At 38.3% G+C, this 18,229-nt stretch overlaps 1 protein-coding gene across 9 annotated transcripts in view; it reads left to right on the forward strand.

Annotated features, from left to right (window-relative positions):
* The window catches only part of MAST4 (microtubule associated serine/threonine kinase family member 4), a 298,871-nt gene that overhangs the window by 250,203 nt on the left and 30,439 nt on the right, over nucleotides 1-18,229 (forward strand). For all 9 annotated transcript variants that reach the window (XM_074568788.1, XM_074568789.1, XM_074568792.1 and 6 more), the window contains 4 exons: nucleotides 1,283-1,384; nucleotides 5,528-5,660; nucleotides 9,888-9,955; nucleotides 12,267-12,352. In XM_074568788.1, the coding sequence (XP_074424889.1) occupies nucleotides 1,283-1,384; nucleotides 5,528-5,660; nucleotides 9,888-9,955; nucleotides 12,267-12,352 (389 nt within the window). The remainder of the gene's footprint in view (nucleotides 1-1,282; nucleotides 1,385-5,527; nucleotides 5,661-9,887; nucleotides 9,956-12,266; nucleotides 12,353-18,229) is intronic.

Below are 18,229 nucleotides of genomic sequence, written 5' to 3' on the forward strand. Positions count from 1 at the left end.
AACGTGTAGAGAGTCTTTTGTTCGCGTACACAACTGAGTTTTCACAAAACTATACAAAGTGCTTTAAATTTTGCTGCTGATTAAAATAGGTGTTTTGTTTACAAAAGAGTTTTTTCTTTGGGCTTGGTTGACAGTGTGCAGAACACAAATTCTTGTGTCCCATTAAGGTTCTTTGGAAACCTATTGCAGAGTGCTAGATGGTGTTTGTGCCTCTCTTTCCTTTCTTCAAACTTCATAGGTTAATTCTTCTTGGATATTTGGTGTGTTTTAAGATTGTGGTGCTTATATTAAGAGCAATATGTAGCTTCATATTTTCATAGGGATTTTTCCTTCAAAAAATATTAGATGAAAAGTACTTATTCATCCATATTAATCACATTTTAAGCGTTAGTTTCTTAATTCTGTTTGTGGTTTTGAAGCAAGAGACGATGAAAAACTTAAGTCTACAGTTTCTACTATTCAGAACAAATAAATGCCTTGATATTTGAGTGAAAGGCTATTAGTATGTTTTAAACAGATGGAGAACGATACAGCTTCTTTGCATTCATTAGCATCCTTAAATTATAGAATTTTTTTCTTGGAGGGAAGCATTCGAAAGAAATTTGAAAAGCAGTACAGACCATTGTGCAAATGTTATCAAACCTTCTAGAAGTATTTTTTCTGTATGTATTCTTTTATAGCATTTCCCTCCTTTGTCATAATCTTTGTAGAACTCAATTTTTCATTGTCTTCCTATCTAAATGTACCTTATATGAAGCTTTCTGCAAATACAGTTTTATATATATGTATACACATATAGTATTTTATATGTATATGTCATTGTCACTTTGGTATGATATGTGACCATAGGAAACCTGTATCGATTTAGCATGGATGTCACTTATGTTTATTAATATTACTTAGGTCAGTTTTCATTTGATCCTAAGATTATAAACAAATTGAGACACAACTGTACATGCAGAGAGATATATGTTGTATTGAAATGTAGTCAGTCCCTTTTGCAAAACTGATGTTAATAATACTGTGTAAATTTAAAAACAATGAAGTAGACATTATGTCCGTTGTAGGCATTTTTATTTTGTTGTTACAGTGTTAGAATTAGACAAATGGGCTTATGTCAATTTGAAATTACAGGATTGCTCAGATCCTTGTTTTTTCTGCTGGTATCTTGAAAGTGATGTGCTGTTTGTCTCAAGCACGTGCTTCAAACACCCAGGTACATTTTCCTGAATAGTGCATCAAATGTGCTTTGTCTTGTTATCGCTTTATTTTTATCTTTTAGGCTCAGGAACGATCAGAAAGTGCAGAAATGGCATTTATTAAGCAACTTGTCCGAAAAATCCTGATTGTTATTGCTCGTCCTGCTCGCTTACTGGAATGCCTGGTAAGTAAGGTTGCGCTTACTATAAGTATTTTTTTCACTTGTTTGTGAGGGAAGGTGTCTGGCTTAGTATTCATGTCCCTTTACAGTCATTTTTTGAAACATGTCGAACAACGGGGTAGGGCTTCATTGTTGCTGGGTTCTTTTCTACTTTATTGCAGGAATATGAGACTGACAGGGACCTCCTGCAGTTGTGTTTGGTTCCCTGCTATTGCAAATACTATATTATAGAATCCCTTTCGTCATCTGAGAAAGCTCCAGTTAGAAACCAGTTAGATTTTTCTGTTATTTTATTAGACTTTGATATTCCTTGGGAAGACTGTCCCAGAATCATAATTGCTTGGTGGTTTTCTTGTTGTTCTCTCTACAAGTTTCGTAATTTTGTTTTACTGAACTGCCAGAGCCATAAGCAGTCTGCAGTCAGCTCTGCAGTACCTGATCTGCTGGGAACAGCAGCAGAGGGATTAGGGCATCTGCACAGGCAGGTAGCTGGACTTGCACTGGGGACCAGAAGGAGCACAAGAGTTAACTTATTTATGCATGGGCATAGCACTGATGTTGCCAGACTGGGCTAGCTTGTGTGACGCCATGTGGGCGTGTTTCTGCTTTGCCTGCCCGTGCTGTGGGAGCTGGGATGGCTTAGGTGCGGGAAGTTGCTCCTACGCACAGACCCATGTGCTTCAGTTGTTCAGTGGAACTAACAAACCCTCACAGAACACAGTGTACTCAGGAGGACAGCGTAGACACCCAGATACCATGTAAGAGCCAGCCTGAGTCCAACAGGCCTGGCAGGCAGCCTGAGCTGACTTTGAGCCCCTCTGCTTGCCAATACCAGGATCACAGTGTTGATGCTGCATTTGAGGCTGGCAAGGCTTGTGTGGAAGCCACTAACTTGCTGCTAGACTCAAGTTATTCCTGAAAGTGTCATAACTGCATTTGCATGGCGCTGAATCTGAGCTAGTAAGTCTTTCCAAGCTGATTTGGGCTCTGTGCTGTGTCTCTTCATCTGTGGCACAGTTAATCCACAACCTGGCTCGTTCAGCCATGGGCATTTTGAGAGCTGCCTCTGTTTTGTTTTGGAAACATCATGTCTCAGTGTTCACAGTTGCAGTTTGTTCATGATTTGCAGTTCAGAAGGAATCTAAAATAAGGTTTGTGCTCTGAATCAGCATGAAAGAGATGTTTTAAAAAAAAAAAGTTAGGCTTTAGGCCTTAGCATGTCCTGCCTCTGCCAATGAATCCAAACTTGCATTACTCCTGAACCCTGAAATGCTTATTCCACATCTAGTATGATCTTCCCTGCACCATTCCCAGGGTTCAAAAAACATTTCTCCACATCTTTACCCAATGTCTCGTATGATATCTTGTTATCCCTCTGATCTGTGTCCTTCTCTATCATCACGTATCAAAAAATGCCCCCAAATACATCCTGTGGGCTGGCAGACTGAGGCTTCTTTATGATCCTTTGTCCTTCCCTTCCATGCTTGCTGGCTCTCTCCCATTTACCCCTGCCCCCAGCATCAGCATTGTCATTTACCTTTTTAATTCAGGTTCCCCCCTGGTGACCTATTTATTTGCCCATTAGTTCATTCTCCCTAAATGCTAAGCTTTACAGCTAGCTAGTCCAAATCTCCATTCAGTTAGTTCCCAGTTTCTGCCCATGGGAGTTTATCCTAGGTTACTTGCTCTGCCTTGCCATGCTTCAAGCAGAGAGCTGTTGTACATCCTTTATCCCTCCTGCTGGGCCTGCTGTTGCAAGTGGAAGGACAGTGCTGTGAGGCCAGGAGATGACCGTGTCTCTTAGTTGAGAGTTTCAGAGCAGCAATTGCGGAGAAAGACAGTACAGCTGCTTTAGTGTTTTTGACTTCAGATGGGATCTTTAGGAGATTTAAGCTGGAATGAAACAACGCTGCACAGTATGTTTCTACAGAGGCAGGTAGCTTGAACAAATTTAGTCATACTGCTACAAAATCAATACATTTCTCCTGCAACAAGGTGTTAAACCTAATCCATAAATGTTACTGGAATCATGTAATCTTACGGAAACAATATTATTGTTTTCCCATAACATCCCTCTGGAAACTTTTGAATAATATTGGCAGATGCGTTAGAGTGTCTTGTCTGAAATAGATACTAGGTATGGAAAACTTCAGCCTCTGTAAGAAAGTTCATAGCACTGTAGGAAATAAATCCAGCACTTCTGTCATAAGATGTTTCAGATACCATGCTGTAACGCTGTCAGTTTTCTGATGGTGATCTTGGCTCAGGTCTTCACGGTATATGAATTCCTATTTTTATTCACTTGTTAATCATATGAATAAAGATTTTTAGTTTCATATGTGCCAAGAGCTATTGCCAAATATTGAAAGATTTTTCTCTGTTTGAACATGGAAAACGAAACAGAGCTAGAAGATCAGAAAATAAATTTGTTCCTTCTAATTATTTGCACATGGGTATGTATATATGTGCTCGTTTGTATATTTAGATAGATATTTATACACACACACACTCTCATATGATTAAAAGTATCTGTTTTGAAATTACCTTGGCTTAACTAGCAAGTGGAGGATAAGCTGTACATCTGCCATGGCAGCAGGTAAGGAGATGCTGGTGTTTTCATGATGAAGGTAGATGGGAAGTCTTGGCACACATTATTGTGTCGTTGTGTTCTTCAGTGCCAAGGAGTAACATATAAGAGATACAGCTGGGGACAGCATGTCAGATGAGGAGAGTAAGGCTAAAGCAGCATGTAGTGCTTAATTACTCTATTCAGGTTTTTAGGCAGTTCAGCAGCATCCTGAGACTTTGAGCTAAGTAAGGGAGTTTGGGCATTTCATGGGCTTGTGGTAAATCCTTCGGAGTAGGCTGGAGATGATGAAAATTGTTTCATGACAAAAGAAAAAAAGATCGTGTCCTCAAGACTGAAAATTCCAAAGACATTTCATTTGACACACTGCAGCTCTTCCTGGTAGCTGCAGCAGTTTGGATGCTTCCAAAATGAAACGTGATACCTAATTTCTCAAGCTATCTTCCAGGTTGGGACATTTTGTTCCGAAGTCCTGGGTAGCCTGAGGAGCTAGGACAGGAACCTTGTGACCCAGCACGCAGACTAAAGCCCCATGGAGTTATGACAGGCCACGAAATGACCGGCAGGGAAGCTTCTGCCAGTGTTTTTGACAGAACTGACTTAATCCAGCAGAAAGTCTGTTCTGTTACATCAGTGTTTCATGGCTGATTGTCTCTCACTCTATTAAGCATCGCACCTGTTGTGATCTGTGGTGGGCACAAACATCTTGAAGAATGTAATGGCTATGTGAGAGATGTTTAGGTATGAATTCATACTGGTAGCTAGAGAAAGTCTATTTTTAAAAAATAAAACATTTTAATAAGCTTTCTTGTTCCTTTCAATGCTTTCCTATTTTTATCATATATGGAGGTAGTAAAATAAATGTATTTCTAGGGAGTTGGGGGATAGGCAGGGTTTTGAGTCCCTATTTTTTTTTGTCCTCTCTGAGGCTTGCCTTTTAGGCATCGTGTAAGTGATAGTAATATAGTTAGTTCCTAAAGGAGGATGTTTCATTTCTAGATCTGGAACAATTGGATCAATGAAGTTCAAATGTTGTTTTCAGCAACTTAATGATTTTGGCTTCATTCTGAAGTTAGTTATTTATCTAATTGTATTTTCCATAAAACACAGTGCATATGTATTGATTTAAAAATACTTCAAAATTTCATTTAGAAGTAAAAGTGGAGAGCAATATATTTACATAATTTCTTTATTTCAGTAGTGGTTTTTTATATGCAAGCAGCTGCAGGGATGTAGTCTTCTGTATGTGAAATCTTATTGCTGCTGGTTATAGGTCTTTCCACTCTGAATATTATGGGAAGTTTTGAGGGCAAAGAACTCTACTATTCTTATAAAGTAGTGCTCTGAAATAATGGTATAAAATTTCATTGCTTACAGCATGTGACGTTGTATAAGAAGCATAATAGAATAATAGACTACTAGTAATAGTAAAAACAGTACCTCTTTATTCTAGGGGAAATGTCAAATATTTGCAACAGAAGAAGCAAGGGAAGTTTTTATGTTAGGCTTTTAGACTTCAGTTTCTACAGAGAGAATGATGGTGATTACTTTTCTTCTAGGAATTTGATCCTGAAGAGTTTTACTATCTTTTGGAAGCAGCTGAAGGCCATGCTAAAGAGGGACAAGGCATTAAAACAGACATCCCTCGATATATTATTAGCCAGCTGGGCTTAAATAAAGATCCTCTGGAAGGTAAGTGCATATCCTGGTCCAGTTTATAGGCTCCTAGATTCTTCCTTCTCAGTGTGTTTAATAATTCTGATAATCTGTGTGTACCTGAAAAGGGTCAAAGTACAGATGGTAGCAGAACAAGCATTTGCTAACCCTCGCAGTTCTCTCACAAGCTCAAAGACATTAAAAAGGCCATCTGAGATATAATTCACAAATACACTGTGTCAATGGTACTTGTTATCTTTTTCCAGCCTGGCAATGCAACTTTCTTATTTCAGCTCTAGCTGAAATGTACTGGTATAATTTGATGGCAACTGTTAACCAACCATAGGTATAAATGAAACTGGGCTGAGATGTTATTTGCCCTTCAGTGCCCCACTCTCCCCTGTCTTAGAGTCCCTAAGAATTAATATCTCCCATTCCTTCTAAAACTGCAAAGATTTATTTTTCTGGGTAATTTATGTGTCCGTGTTGAGGACTTTTGTAGGGAGAACTTGAGTTCCAGTGGAAGCATTGTCACTGTATAACTTTTGCCTGGTTTTTCTTTTAAGGACAGTGTTGGGAAAACTAAAATTAGTGCTGTCTCCTAACCAGACCATGTTCTCTTCCATCCTGAGACCAATATCTATTAGTGGTGTCAAGTGGAAATTGGTTCATTGTGTTCAGTGCTAGTCCCACAATTTGGAAGAAATTGGCAGAAATACCATCATGGAAAACAAATCTAGCCTACTGCCTTTTAACTTGTCCTCTATGTTATGACCCAGGACAAGTGGGATCTTTAGGAGAGGACATGATAAACAAAATAACAGCAAAAAACTATGATAGACTTCTTTTTTTTAACCAGTCCTTGTGATGCAAGATCACATTTCTTTAAATCAAAGGAGTAGTACACTGTGTGTTAAAAGAAAGCTCTTATTTGTTCAACTTCAGCAGCTTGCAAAGTTCAGCACTGCCAGATGTTGTCAGGAATTTGCTTATATCTAATTCAATTAGATTGGATATTGTTACAGATGATATTCATGTTATCAGATTTAAAGAAAATCTGGTTCCTGTCTTCACAGAACTTCCTTATCCAAATTTAGTATTATTTTTATCTGAGATATAGATTAAAGCAGCTTTGAAGCTTTTTGTTTGGATTTGGAGTGCAGCAAGAATGCCAGACAAATAGGGAAAATGTATATAAATATTGTTTTCCATGTGGTACTGGAAAAGGTCAGGAAGTAGCTTAGTTCTCTATAAGATAGAGGTGTCTGCTGGATTTGAAGAGCTGTTGGTCTGGCCTAGACTGAAAATTCATAAATTATTCACTGACCAAGTGTGGGTTGAGGCTTTAGTATTATTGACCCTGGTTCTGCCACTTGAACCTTATCTTACTGATTGACTCTTTCTGGCCACTTGGATGAAAGTGTTCGTCAGCATGAGTCAAGAATCTGACACTATCTAAATTTAATAATATCTTCGATTTTATTTTTTTTTTGAACAGTTTATTGTGAAAGAGGTTTAGAGACAAATGCTATGTACAAATAAAGGATGCTGTTTTCTTAGACTGAATTTTTAGTGTGAGTGTGCTTCATTTAGGACACATCTTACAATTACATTTGATAAATTGAATATTAATGAATGTACTAAACTCTGAAGCACTCCAGGATAATTGAAATGTGTTTTTTTTCTGAGGGGGGAAAAAAGGGCCGTGTGGTTTGTCAGTAAACACTGAGGGGAGTATGATGTAGGATTACTGCTCTTTAGTTCTATTGGAGATTTGGGCAATTGAATTATTTTGTGTATCATTTTAAAGTTCAACGTGTATATAGATTTTTGATCAAATAATTCAGGCCATCTGATTTGTATGAGTGCATTCCTGCTTCCCTACAAAAAGTGATATTTATAAGCCATATAAATCACTGTGCAGTGACTTCTTAAATGATCTGGTTTTAGTTTTAAATTGGTGCCTTTATATACAAGGACATTTCCTAAGCAAAAATAAAAGAATGGCACTATGAGTTTATGCCCTGGAATTAATTGTTTACAAAAAGAATGATTTTATAAAAAAAAAAAAAAAAATTAGGTGAAGAACATCCTCATGAGAGAGACTTTAATTCCTTGTATGCAAAACCAGAAAATATTTAAAGATATTTAAATGGCAGAAGAACCAAATCTTTCAAAATAAACAAACAAAACCCACCTCAGTAACACCACTTACCCTGAAACACAGAATTGTATTTTCAACTAATCTGTTAAATTATGTCTGCAATGTTTGTAAATGTTCATGCAAAGGATTTTACTTCCTTTGCAGAGAAAAGCAACCTTCTTCTTTAGACCTTTCTCTGCTTACCTCCTTTGTTTGCTGCCATAGCTGTAGTGTCCTTTCTTTGAGTGAAGTGATGCATGCATTACTTGGAGATAATGCTAGATAAATTTATACTGTACTGAAAGCAAAACCACAACAGATTCATCGCTTAGCAGAGACTGGTGGCTGCATTTCTGAAGGGTTCCCCAGGGAGAAATTTTTTCCCCATGGTTTTTAAATTACCATCTTTACCTTTTTGAATCATGAGTCTTCAGAAATGGTTTAAATCAATGAAAGAAAAAGGGCAGATGTTTAATGGTATTTAGATGAGTTTTAAAAATCTCTTCAGGCATTGCAAAATGGTTCCTTAGCTCTGTGTTTCAAAAGCTGACTCTTGGTTCCATTCCATTACTACCTACTGCTGGCAAATAATATGTATTTCTCAGATAATGGTTATTTTGCAAAAGTTCTGTTTAAAAATGGCTCATTTTAATTTGCTATTTATGAAAATAATTTCAGTTGAGAAGGCTGTCAAAGTAAATTATTCTAGCTTGCTTGGTTCTCATCCATACATTAAAGGTTTCATCAACACTTCTATTATAGAAACTCCACGTTCACAAAACTGTGGCTTTTGCTGGGGAAATGCACTCCAGTTTCGAGTTCGGCCTATATATTGTAGATTAAGCTCTCTTTAAAAAAAAAAATAAAAAAAAATTATTTTTAAGAATTGTTTCTTCTCAGTGGAGATATTTTTTCACTGTTTATTGACTTTAGAATTTTTGGAATGTTCTTGCCTTCTCTAACTCTTTAAAGATCTGTTTGTTTCTTGAAGTGGCACTTCCCTTACTTCTGATTCTTACGCTGTACAAACGTTGTGTTTTGGATAGCGATTACAAATGAGAGTTATTCCGTAAATCTTCAGCTGTTTCAACAGAAAATAATCTGTGTGGTTAATTTGCTCTTAATGATTACAGTAAGTGTTGTGCAGAATTTCGCTTGTAATAGTCACTTATTATTATACAGAAAAATCCAGTTTAAATATTCTATGTGAATATTGAAAATTTTTTTCATATTCATAAATTTAGTTAACAGTCCTGAGATAAAAATGCATCTCACAAATTTCAAGTGGTCTTATCTCTGATCCCCAGCACATAATTATGATAAAATGTGCTTCTTTGGCTATGTGGAATACGTAATTGACTGTGTATATGATTAAAGTAATACTAAGCCTCCCAGGGTCTTTAAGCTTCCAGCTGTCCTGTTCAGCTTTCATTTCCCAGATGAATTCTTAGTTACTGTACCCCCGAAGAACAGGATAGGCTTAGGAGCTCTGCAGCATACGTTGACCCTGGCAGGGACAACCACGTCAAGCTGTAGATTCCCAAAATCTTAGTTTCCCAGGGAAGTCATCTGTATTAGTGACTCCATAAATTATAAGCTTCTAAGAAAATGCCTTTTGGGTTGTTATGTTAGGCATATCAGCATTTCTGTGTAGAAAGTGCAAACCATTTGGAGCCCATCTCTGTCTAAAGTAGAAGCTTTTTGTCCTAACTGTGAAGGAGCCCAACAAGGATGGGGCCTACTGTTAACCCCTCGGGGGCTGAGATCCTCAGGAGTTTCAGCAGTTAAGTGTTGTCTTTCCCTTAATGCTCATATTTCACGCGAATCTCAGAATTTCCATGTCTGAGCAGTGATAACGTTATCGCTCTGCGTTGCTTCATTGCTGTTTGAATTCTTCAGTGGAAGATTGCATAGGCATTCAATAGCAGGTCTTCATTTTTCGTGTGGGATTTTTTTTTTTGTATACTTGGAGATGCCCTAAAAGTTATTTGGCAAGTATTACAGATAGGACAGCATGTTTATTAAGTGTTCCAGAAAAGCATCACTTCTCAAGTATTCTGTGCTTCGTTTAGTTTTGTATTTCTGTAGTTTAAAATTAAGTTTCTAATCTTTGTTTCCAGAAATAGCTCAGTTAGCTAACTGTGACAGTGGGACAGCAGAAACTCTGGAAGTGGATGAATCATTAAATGTAAGTTTTCCTGTTCTGTTGCTACTTTTGCTGAATCTTAGCAAGGAAAAATAAATGTATTGTGTTCCTTCTGGCCCTGCCCTGTTATATTTTCTCCTGGTACGTGTAAACAGGTTGAATAGAAGAGTGATTAATCCTCAGACTAACCCCATTGTGCTTAGAAGCCAGAAAGCCTGCAAAAATAACAAAACTTTCTACCTATTTTCCTAGATGTTTCAGTATCCTTAGCTTTCACAAAGTTAGTGTTCACCATGTGGCAATTTTTTTACCACAAAATCCACCACTGCGTCTTTTATTTCAGTTTGTTTAATGTATGTATTTTTCTTTTAGAAGGACTTCTAAAGTATTTCATGAAAAATACAGTATTTTAAACGGGTCTTATAATGATCCGTTCACAGAGGCAGCTAACGATCAAATTGAGAGACTCTGAAAAGATCCAATAATGAGACAAGGAAGAAATGAGCAAGTTAGCCTGGATTCAGAAAGTTAGTTTGCAGTCTGGAAGATTATGCATTGTTGTTATGAATCTGTGTTCAAAAATACTTGTCTACAATAATGTTTATATTAAAGTAGTAATTTGTCTGATGCTTGTTCAGGTTGGCAGAAGAAATACAAGTTGGAGGAGTTGGTTTGGATGAATATTGTGGGCTTAAATGCTCTCAGTTGAAAATCTTATGTTTAAAAGTTGGTTCTTATACCTTGGATTTCAGTCAACAGACTAGATAGAGTTCTAACAATATAGTGTAGATTTTCAGTGCAAGTGGATAGAAAAAGAAAGTGCAATTTTGGGGAATGCATAGGTAATTCAGTGGTACTTGACAGGTATTTACAAATGTTAGAGTTTAAAATACAGGCATGGGGTATCTAGTTCTAATAACTAGTTCTGATCTACAGAAAAGACATGATTTTCTGGTACATGTCATATATTTTGAGGTATTTTCTGTCAAAACGACACCTTTCATTCATCTGCATTTAAAATACTGTATTAGACCTGAGCAGTATTTAGTGGAAGGATACAAATAACTAGAAGACTTAAAGGAAGTGCGCAGGAGAATCCAAGGTGCAAACTGCCTTAGCGATAGCTAAGAAATCGCAATTGTAGTTATTTGTATTGTGCAAATGTTGAAGAAACAGGGGAAGAATAGTGCAGTGTTATAAAGGAATGTAAACAGGGGAGGTGATGAAATTAAAGAAAAATATAGGGTGAATGTTTGGAAACATTTTCTCAAAGTAGCTGTGGAATAAACACACATGGGCAGTGACAGGAAGCATAACTTGAAAGTATGGGACCATTCAAAATCATCATAAATGCACAATTAGGAAGAATCCTGTACTGGCAGGCAAGTGGGCTAAACAATTTAATAAATTTTCTCTGTCTGCTCCTGTGTAGTTCATTATATTAACGTATTCACTAATATTCTTGCCCTGGATTTTCTTTACCAAGAATTTAATTGACAATGTTCCAACCAGGTCTACTTTCAACCTTAACTATTACCAAACTGCCTGGATAGGGATCATAGAACTTCTCAGAGATTTGGAAAACATCTTGAAAAGGATCTTGTGGGTTTGGACTACTGAATTTGGAATCCTTTGCCCTCATCATCCTCCCCCTGCACCCCAATTCTAATTCACACATCTTCAAGATTAATTAAAAAATTAAAGCTAGGAAAAAAGGTTGTGCAGTACTCGGGACAACTGCATTTTGAAAATGTTCTGGCATACAAGTAGGTGGAAGTGACCTCTATAATGGTAGAATTACTGCATTCTTATCTTCCGTATTTTTCTCTTTCATTTTGTGTCTCTTTTCACAGTCTATCCTAAGTTATATCACAGTCTCTCCTAATATTAGTTCGAAATGTGCAGAAGTTTACTTGAATGAATGAGAGCTCATCTACATTTTGTTACTGCCAGGCTGTACTACCAGAGTCATATTTACTAAAATGGGAAGGTAATGACCAATGAGTGCCTGGTAGGATTCATAGAAATCTGTAACTCCAGATAGGAATTACCAGCAACTCCTTTGCCAGAAGCCTTCATGCCTGTCTACCTTAACCTGTGCATGTAGATAAACAGACAGATAGCTGCAATGTAACAGATAACCTTTTTGATGAAAAAGCAGCTTCGCTTCAGGATTTCCTTTGGTCCCTCTCTGTGCGAGCTGTGTGGCTAACTGGCCAGAGCTTTTAGCTGGTTCATCAGGGTGTGACAGCCTGGTGATAGCTGGTTTTTGTTTGGTTGGGTTTTTTTCCCCGATTTAAAAAAAAAAAAAAAGTACTGTACTAACTCTTTTCTTGCTCCTCTTAATTTTAAGAGTTCTAATACCTCACTGAAGCTGCAGAGAAAACCTCGGGAAAGTGATTTTGAAACAATTAAACTGATTAGTAATGGAGCTTACGGGTGAGTAATCCATGAGCGCAACAGCTCTTTTGCATTTTATTTTTGCTTAACTTCCGATTATATCTTACTGCGGGGATCTTTATGTGAGGGAGTTTTGTTTGCACTGCTGCTTTTTTCATTCTGCTTTCCTGTTTTGTTGCTAATATTTGAAGTTCACAAGAGAAACTTTCTGGAAAACCTGCTAGGCAATAATGAATTACTGCGTGCTGCAATAAATTAAAAGACTGAATATTACATTGTGAGTATTTTTCAGAAGTAGGTAGCATGTAATGCCAAAGATGAAATCTGAATAAATCCAAAGGCAGATTTAAAGCCACCTTTATGATACTGGAAACAGCCAGTGTTTATGCAGAAGTGAAGCAGAGTAAAACTGCATCTGTAGGGAGACAGATTGTTAAAAATGAGTGCGTACTTGACCTAAAAATATTGGTGAAATAGAAACAAATTTCCTTAAGTAGGGCAACACAGTTTTGGTGCTCTTGGACACTCTTCTATCCTCAAATTTTAACCAGTCAGCTTTTAAGGAATTGATGTTACCTGGCTTGTTTCTGGGTACTTGGAAAATGCAAGCTTAGTGCCCAGTGGTATGCAAGTCACCTGGAGATATCCTAGAAGACCAAGAAAAAATTACGTTAGCTTGAGCCTTAAATGAACACAAAATGTTTTCTGGAAGTACCGTGCAGGGATTGTGTCTGTCGGCAGGCAGAAGTATGTCTTTAGTCACCTTTTCTGATCAGACACTATCTGTTAGATAGACCCTAGATCAGCTCTTCCTCTGCACTGAAATGCGTCAAGACAGGAACTGTTGGTCTCTGTAACCTGCAGGACCATGAGGGATGTATTGGTTCAAAAAAGAGGGGTTTCTGCCTTGAGGTGAGGATTCCATGGCCAAATGGGATGGTGTCACAGCCCAGCAGTGGGGAGGGCTGTGCTGCTTTCCATCACAGACCCCATTAGACTGGCTGTACTCTGCACTACCTCTGCTTGAGGTAAGAAGCATCAATGACCTGTTACGACTGAGCATTCTTTGAAGAGACCTTGGACATAGAAGGGAAAGCACCTGCAATCTACCCACTGGAGTTTTTTGCATGCTGTTTTAGTGGCCTGAGGCTGATGGGCACAGTAATACTCTGATCATATTTAGCTAAAGGTTACCCTGAGCTCTGGGACAGGAGGCATTTGGTACTGCCTAGTAGGTCGTGATAGCTTGTGTGGAGGCTCTTACTTGTGTCCAGACCTGCTTGCATAGTTCACCAAAAAGCCTGAAGAAAACAGCATAATTTGCATTAAGGTTATGTAAATATCCAAATACAACTTCTCGCTAGTCAACCTCTGCACAATTTATTTTCTCAGAATTTCTCCCTAGGCAAACTCATTACTTACTGCATGCCAGTTTCTCCCAGTTAACCCAGAACTTCAAAAGCCTTTCTGCCACCACTTAGCCGTAGCTGTTGCTCCCCTCCCTGGCTGCATCCATTTCTCCTTCCCTTGGCAGATCCTCTTTTCATCTCCCACCCAATTTCCTCTTCATCTTACTGGAGGAGGATAAGAACAACTGTGTGGGATGGGTCCCAGTCAGAGAAAAGGGTGTCTCAGTCACTAGACCTGCCCAGCTTCCCAGCAGTTTTAGGATGCTGAGGGATAGGGAAAGGAGGGAGCAGCTGCAGAAGGGCATGCTGCAACCAGCAGTGTGAGTCTGGCCACTTACAAGTCAGAGGTCTGGTAGACCTATGGCTCTTGCTCCATAGGTGTTACAGTGAGAAGGAGGCTTGATGAGCCATTAAGAAATACAGGCTGGAGACAACTGTCCATGTGAAACTAGAGGCAAGTAAGGATTTGAAAAGCTGGAAAAGACAAGTATGAAAAGCCATGGCTTTCTATGGTACATTTGATGTAGGCATGTAGGATTTTTTTTCCCCTCATGTTTGTGGCAGGGAAAATCAGTACTTATTAAATACCTTTTAATGCCAATAATAAGCAAAATTGGCAATATAACTGTCATAAAAATTGGATGAGACCCTGATAAATTAGTGAGGAAAAGGAGAGCTGATAGAGGGTGAACAGCTTGGAGTGTATCCAGATTCTGAGTGGATCGTTATTGCCTTTAGTAAATGTTAAAAGTAGGCTGGCAGGTTATACTGTGGTAGTATTAGAAGTAGAAACTGAAAATCTCATCAGTTTAGTATAGTGCTGTTACTTCCATCCTTAAGCAAACAACAACAAAGTAGATTTTGTTGGTTTGGATTTTTGTTTTAAATGGTTACTTTTTAGAAGAAAAATCAAGAATGAGAAAGAAGACAAAGGTACAGCCCCTTACTAATTAATGTAGAGGGAAAAGAACACACTCAATGAACTGTAAGACAATAAACTTAAAAGTATTTACTCACTTTTAAACGTAACTTTAGCAACTAGTCACTTCCCCCAACTACTGTAAGTTGAGGAGGCTTGTTCTAAATTCTCTAGGATATCACTTTTTCACAACTATCAGTGTGCTTGAAGTTCTCCACTGTGATATATAAGTGGGACTGTAATATCGACAGACCATTTTTTGATCTTTAAGTGTGTTTTGTGTTGGCACTGATACGATTGCTGGTTAATTTAGTCAAAAGTTACGGTCAAGTTTAGAGGAGAACACAACATGATAATCTAAATGCTCTTTAACCCATATACAAAATGGAGTGTAATAAAGCAATAATACCTGTTCCATCTGTGAATACAAAGCAATAAACTGTCCCATAGGCGTTTATTGCAGTTTATTTACAAGTATAAGCAGCTGAAATAAAAGTTGTTGTTGTTATGCTACAAGGATTATTTTTTTCTGTTCCATGTTTTTCCAGACCATTAATTTTTTGAAATAACCTAAATATGTGTGAATTCTGCCTGTGCTTCATTGATTTATTCTCAAAAATGTGTCAGTGGGCATATTTTGTGCTCTGACATTAAAGATTCAGTATGCTATTGTGGTATTTTATTTATTTTGAGGCTATAATGGAGGGTTTAATTCTGAACCAATTTTAAAAACATACATTCTGCTGTCTTTGATTTTGCTGTGGAGTTTTTGCGTTCATTAGTGAAGTGGAAAGCTTTGACAGGGTAATTGTTGGTCTTGGCATGCTGTAGCAGAGATTTGTCAGATATGTTAAACTTGATGAGTTTAAATATAAACTATTGGTTTTATGAAGGTTTGAGTAAATATCTTTGCAGGTCTCTGTTTTTAATTGATTGGGTAAACTCATTTGTAGTGCAATTAAAGGACTGTATAGTAGATGAGGTGTATCAGGCTTTTGGGAATGCCTAGGAATATACAAGAAGTTAAACAAGCTGTGAATCAGTAAACATGTAGGATGCTGGCCAAGTCATTAATGGTTTCACAAGCTGTCTCTCTAATTTTTTTTTCAGCCAGACAGAACTTTCATACTTCCCGAATTTTAATCTTTTACTGCAATCACAGCAACATTTTTCCATATTGCAGCTTTCAAGAGGTAGCAGGTAGTAGTAGTCCGTCCATCTCTTCAAGTTGGCATCAGCCTGGTTTATTGAATCAGCCCAACAAAATAGAGATTACATTTGATTTCAGAGAGTGAGTTGTTAGTTCAGTTGCTCTTCACTAATGTATAACTCTATCTGCTTAAAGCAAATACGTGATACCACTTGTGCACCTGCCTGGACTGCTTTTACTTCTACAGTGATGGTAATGTCAATATGTACATGGCAAACTGGCTAATGGTGTTGCTTAATCAGTTTAAAAGCTCTGAGGCAGTGTTGACCTGAGCAGCTGCTGCCCCCAGCCTGTGAGTACTCATTCCTGTCCCTTCTCCACTTGGTTGACAGTACTTGCTTGTGTGTAGTTGCATTGGGAATGGGACTCAGAAGGTTACCCAGCTGCAGAATAACACAATGTCAGTCAACTTAATTCATGTCAGCCTGGCAGTCACCAGTTCAGAAATGGAAGGGGATAGGGGGAAGTGTGGCTTTGTAGGTTCACTTAAGTAGCATCACTTCTGAATGGACTACAAGTCTAATAAGCTGTATTCTTTTCTTTCTTTTCTGTTTATCCCAGTGACTGGTGGGTAACTGATCTATGCAGTGTCAGAAGCTTTGATTCCTAGAAGCCCATAGCTTTAAAGAGCAGTTTAAAAAGTAAAGGCTCGTGATTTCTATGCTAGGGATTTTATATTCATCATTCTTTGTGGACTTACTCAAAATGATGAACTCGGAACCCATGCACTTTATTGCCCTCAAGTAAGCCTCCCCAAGTACAGCACAGGCCAAGTGCCTTATCTTTCTCCTGTAGCTAATATATGCATGAGGATCTAATATTGTTGGCTAATGCAGTTCTCTCAGTGGTAGAGAAAGGTTGTTACCATGTTGAAGGTGTTGAATTCTGTCCTTCCTGAATGTGCACCATGCTGCAAACTGTTGAGGAGCTCAATTTCACAAGTGTTTCTTTTGCAAATACAGAACAGTTTACCCCTAGGAGATCTGGAGGGCAGCCTCATCATTTTGCAACTGTATTTATGAGCTGCTATAAAGATAGAAGATATTGGTACTGTTAGGTATGGAGAGGTGGTTTTATTAATCAAAATTTGTGACACATTGGAACAACTAGGACTAATACCAGTTGTGAGAGAAGGATCACAGCCATCATGTTATCTTCTTCAGGTGGACAGCTTGTTATTTCCTTCTAGGCAGGATAGGATAAGTCTGAAATATTGCTGAGAGGTGGCTGTGCATGTTGTCCAGGGGCTTGGAAGACCCACACTGCTCTGGATGCTGTATTCCTGCACTATTCTGCAGGAATTACATGCTGCTGGCTGGAGCATAGTTTTCTTTGTAAAGCATAAATGCTGTTGTCTAGGGTTACTGTGATCAGAGAATGTGAATAAGTGATGTTAGACACTTTTATATGTTGAAGATCATTTAATAACACTTAATATAGCATAAACAGTGTATGCATGTGTAAACATGAGACAATTGTGTTGCAGCTGTCTTGTGAGTCAGGTACACTTGAACTAAACATTTTTTTTCTGAGGAATTGTAGGTGACTGAATCCTAGTGGAAAGTTATACAATTTCCTGCCTGTGACTGTAAGACTGGAGAATGAAATTTAGGAAGCTGGAGAAATATAGCCAGCATGTCCCAGATATTTACCGGACTAGATAGACCTTAGAACTTACTGGTTCTTCATCTTTAATTACGGTAGTAACGACCCTACAGATCTGCATGGTTGCAGAGGGGACTTACTGTGATACTACAATAATACGCTGTGGTTTGTATTTGTCTTTCAAGAGTTCATCTTGGCACCTGTCCAAATTAAAGCTGAGAAAGATCTTTTTGCCGAGTCCTCAGGCAGTCCTCAGTTCATTCCCATAACTTCATTTTTCTTGAAGGATTGCGGCTTCAGGCACCTGAAGGGCTCACTTTCCTACATGCCAGGAGTACACAAGGGGACTGAAGCAGGGAAAAGAAAAGATGAAATTACAGGAGATTAAGAAGCTAAGACTGGCTGACAGGATGAAGCAACAAAAGAGAGAGGAAAACTAGAACATGCGGGAAGGAAAAGTGAAGCAAAAGAGTTGTAATGAAGGGCTGGAGAGAGAGCCAAGTATGAGGGGAGCAGTAGGAAGAGGTGCAGGAGGACAAAAGGCATGAATGCAGCAGGGAGGAGTAGTGGAGATGAATAATTTGGTCTTTATTCCAGTTTGGGAGGGGCAGAAGGGAGTGAGACTTAGTAGGAGGCATGAAGGGTGGGGTTTGTCGTGGGTTTTGCCCAAGGTAGTTTTCCCCTACTTTCATAATGGTGTAATGTCTTTTACCTGCCCTGTGCTCAGACAAGAACAAGGGATTAATGAAAGCTTTTGGAATCAGTAAGAGAAA

This window comes from Larus michahellis, chromosome Z (genome assembly GCF_964199755.1).
Source record: "Larus michahellis chromosome Z, bLarMic1.1, whole genome shotgun sequence".
NCBI lineage: Eukaryota > Metazoa > Chordata > Aves > Charadriiformes > Laridae > Larus > Larus michahellis.